At 60.8% G+C, this 1957-nt stretch overlaps 1 protein-coding gene across 1 annotated transcript; it reads left to right on the plus strand.

Annotated features, from left to right (window-relative positions):
- Positions 1 to 482: 482 nt before the first annotated feature.
- NEUROG1 (neurogenin 1) lies at positions 483 to 1226 on the plus strand (the record flags this gene model as incomplete). Its single annotated transcript, XM_084886113.1, has 1 exon — positions 483 to 1226. One exon carries the CDS (start codon positions 483 to 485, stop codon positions 1224 to 1226), a length of 744 nt encoding a protein of 247 aa, XP_084742239.1.
- Positions 1227 to 1957: the final 731 nt, after the last annotated feature.

The raw sequence follows: 1957 nt of genomic DNA on the forward strand, positions 1-1957 counted from the left end.
GACGAGCCGCCGCGATTGGCCCGCGGTAATTACGGGCACACTCCGGGCGGGGGAGGGGCGGGGGCGGCCCCCCGCGAGCATAAATTATGCAAATACCCGGGCGCCGCACGGGGCTGACCTGCCGCCTCGCTCCATTCACGGGGGCTGCCTCGGGGACGAAGGTGGCCGGGGAGGGGGGCGCCTATTGTTGTGCCGGATACTTAAGGGGTCCTGAGGCCAGTCGTGTGCCACACTCGTACTCACACGAGCTGATCTGATTGCCGGCGAGATCACTCGGGAGACCGGCTGGAGCGTGGCCCCTGCAGGCGAGGCGAGGAGAAAAGGCCAAGTTCCAGCGCGCCCTTCCAGGCCTTCGTGCCCGCAGCGGGCACCGAGTAAGCTCGGGCCGTTCGGAAAGTAAGTGTGCCCCAACGGTCCTGCCCTCAGTCCGAGGTCCTTCCCTCTAAGCGCTCCCTTATCTGTCCGTCGGCCCCGACGCCGAGATGCCAGCCCCTCTGGAGACCTGCCTCTCAGACCTCGACTGCGCCAGCAGCAGCAGCACCAGCAGCAGCAGCGACCTGTCCGGATTCCTCACGGACGAAGAGGACTGTGCCAGGCTCCAACAGTCAGCCCCCGCTTCAGTGCCGCCTGTGCCGGCGCACAGGGGCGCCCCCGGGGTTCCCGGGGTGTCAGACACTCCCCGGGCGCAGGAGGACGAGCAGGAGCGGCGGCGGCGCAGGGGCCGCGCCCGAGTGCGCTCCGAGGCGCTGCTGCACTCGCTTCGCAGGAGCCGGCGCGTCAAGGCCAACGACCGCGAGCGCAACCGCATGCACAACTTGAACGCAGCGCTTGATGCGCTGCGCAGCGTGCTGCCCTCCTTCCCCGACGACACCAAGCTCACCAAGATCGAGACGCTGCGCTTCGCCTACAACTACATCTGGGCTCTGGCTGAGACTCTGCGCCTGGCAGACCAGGGGCTGCCCGGAGGCGGTGCCCGAGAGCGCCTCCTGCCGCCACAGTGCGCCCCCTGCCTGCCAGGGCCCCCGAGCCCCGCCAGCGACGCTGAGTCCTGGGGTTCTGGTGCTGCCGCCTCCCCATGCGCTGCCGCCTCCTCACCACTATCTGACCCCAGTAGCCCTGCCACCTCCGAAGACTTCTCCTATAGTCTTGGCGACCCCCTTTTCTCCTTCCCCAGCCTGCCCAAAGACTTGCTCCGAACAACGCCCTGTTTCATCCCTTACCACTAGGCCCCTTTGGACACCTTTACCTCTCCCTTCCCCCCAGGCAACAGGCAGTAGTGGTAGATGGGGCCCCAGCTGAGGCCTCGGGACCCCCAGTCTAGGCGGAGGGAGGAAGCGGGAGCTTTAAAGGGATGGAGGATACCTGAGCCGCTTGTTAGGTCGCTGCACCCTCGCCACGGCTTCCCCTTGGTCTGTTTTCTCCAGCCCTCAGCCCGGGGCCCCTCCTGCCCGCCCCTAGACAGCCTTCCCTTTTGCACTTTCTGAACTCCACAAAACCTCCTTTGTGGCAGGCTCAGAGCTGACCCCAGCCACCACTTCAGTGTGATTTAGAAAAGGGACAGATCAGCCCCTGAAGACGAGGTGAAAAGTCAATTTTACAATTTGTAGAACTCTAATGAAGAAAAACGAGCATGAAAATTCGGTTTGAGCCGGCTGACAATACAATGAAAAGGCTTAAAAAGGAGAGACAAGGAGTGGGCTTCATGCATTATGGATCCCGACCCCCACCACTGCAGGCTTGGTTTAGGAAGAACCCAAGACTCTTGCCTCGGTAGCTATTCAGGCACTGGGCTGGAGAGTACTTTAATTTATTCAAGATGCTTCATTCATATGAAAATGTATTTTTGTACATAAAGAGTTTATTCTATTATAATGAGTTATCAAAGTTTACATTTTTGTACTGCAGGTGTTTGTGTAAATAAAAACTAAGTCACCAAGTTTCTTGCGTGATGTCGGTG

The sequence above is a fragment of the Pipistrellus hanaki genome, assembly GCF_964339955.1.
Source record: "Pipistrellus hanaki genome assembly, chromosome: 5".
Lineage (NCBI taxonomy): Eukaryota > Metazoa > Chordata > Mammalia > Chiroptera > Vespertilionidae > Pipistrellus > Pipistrellus hanaki.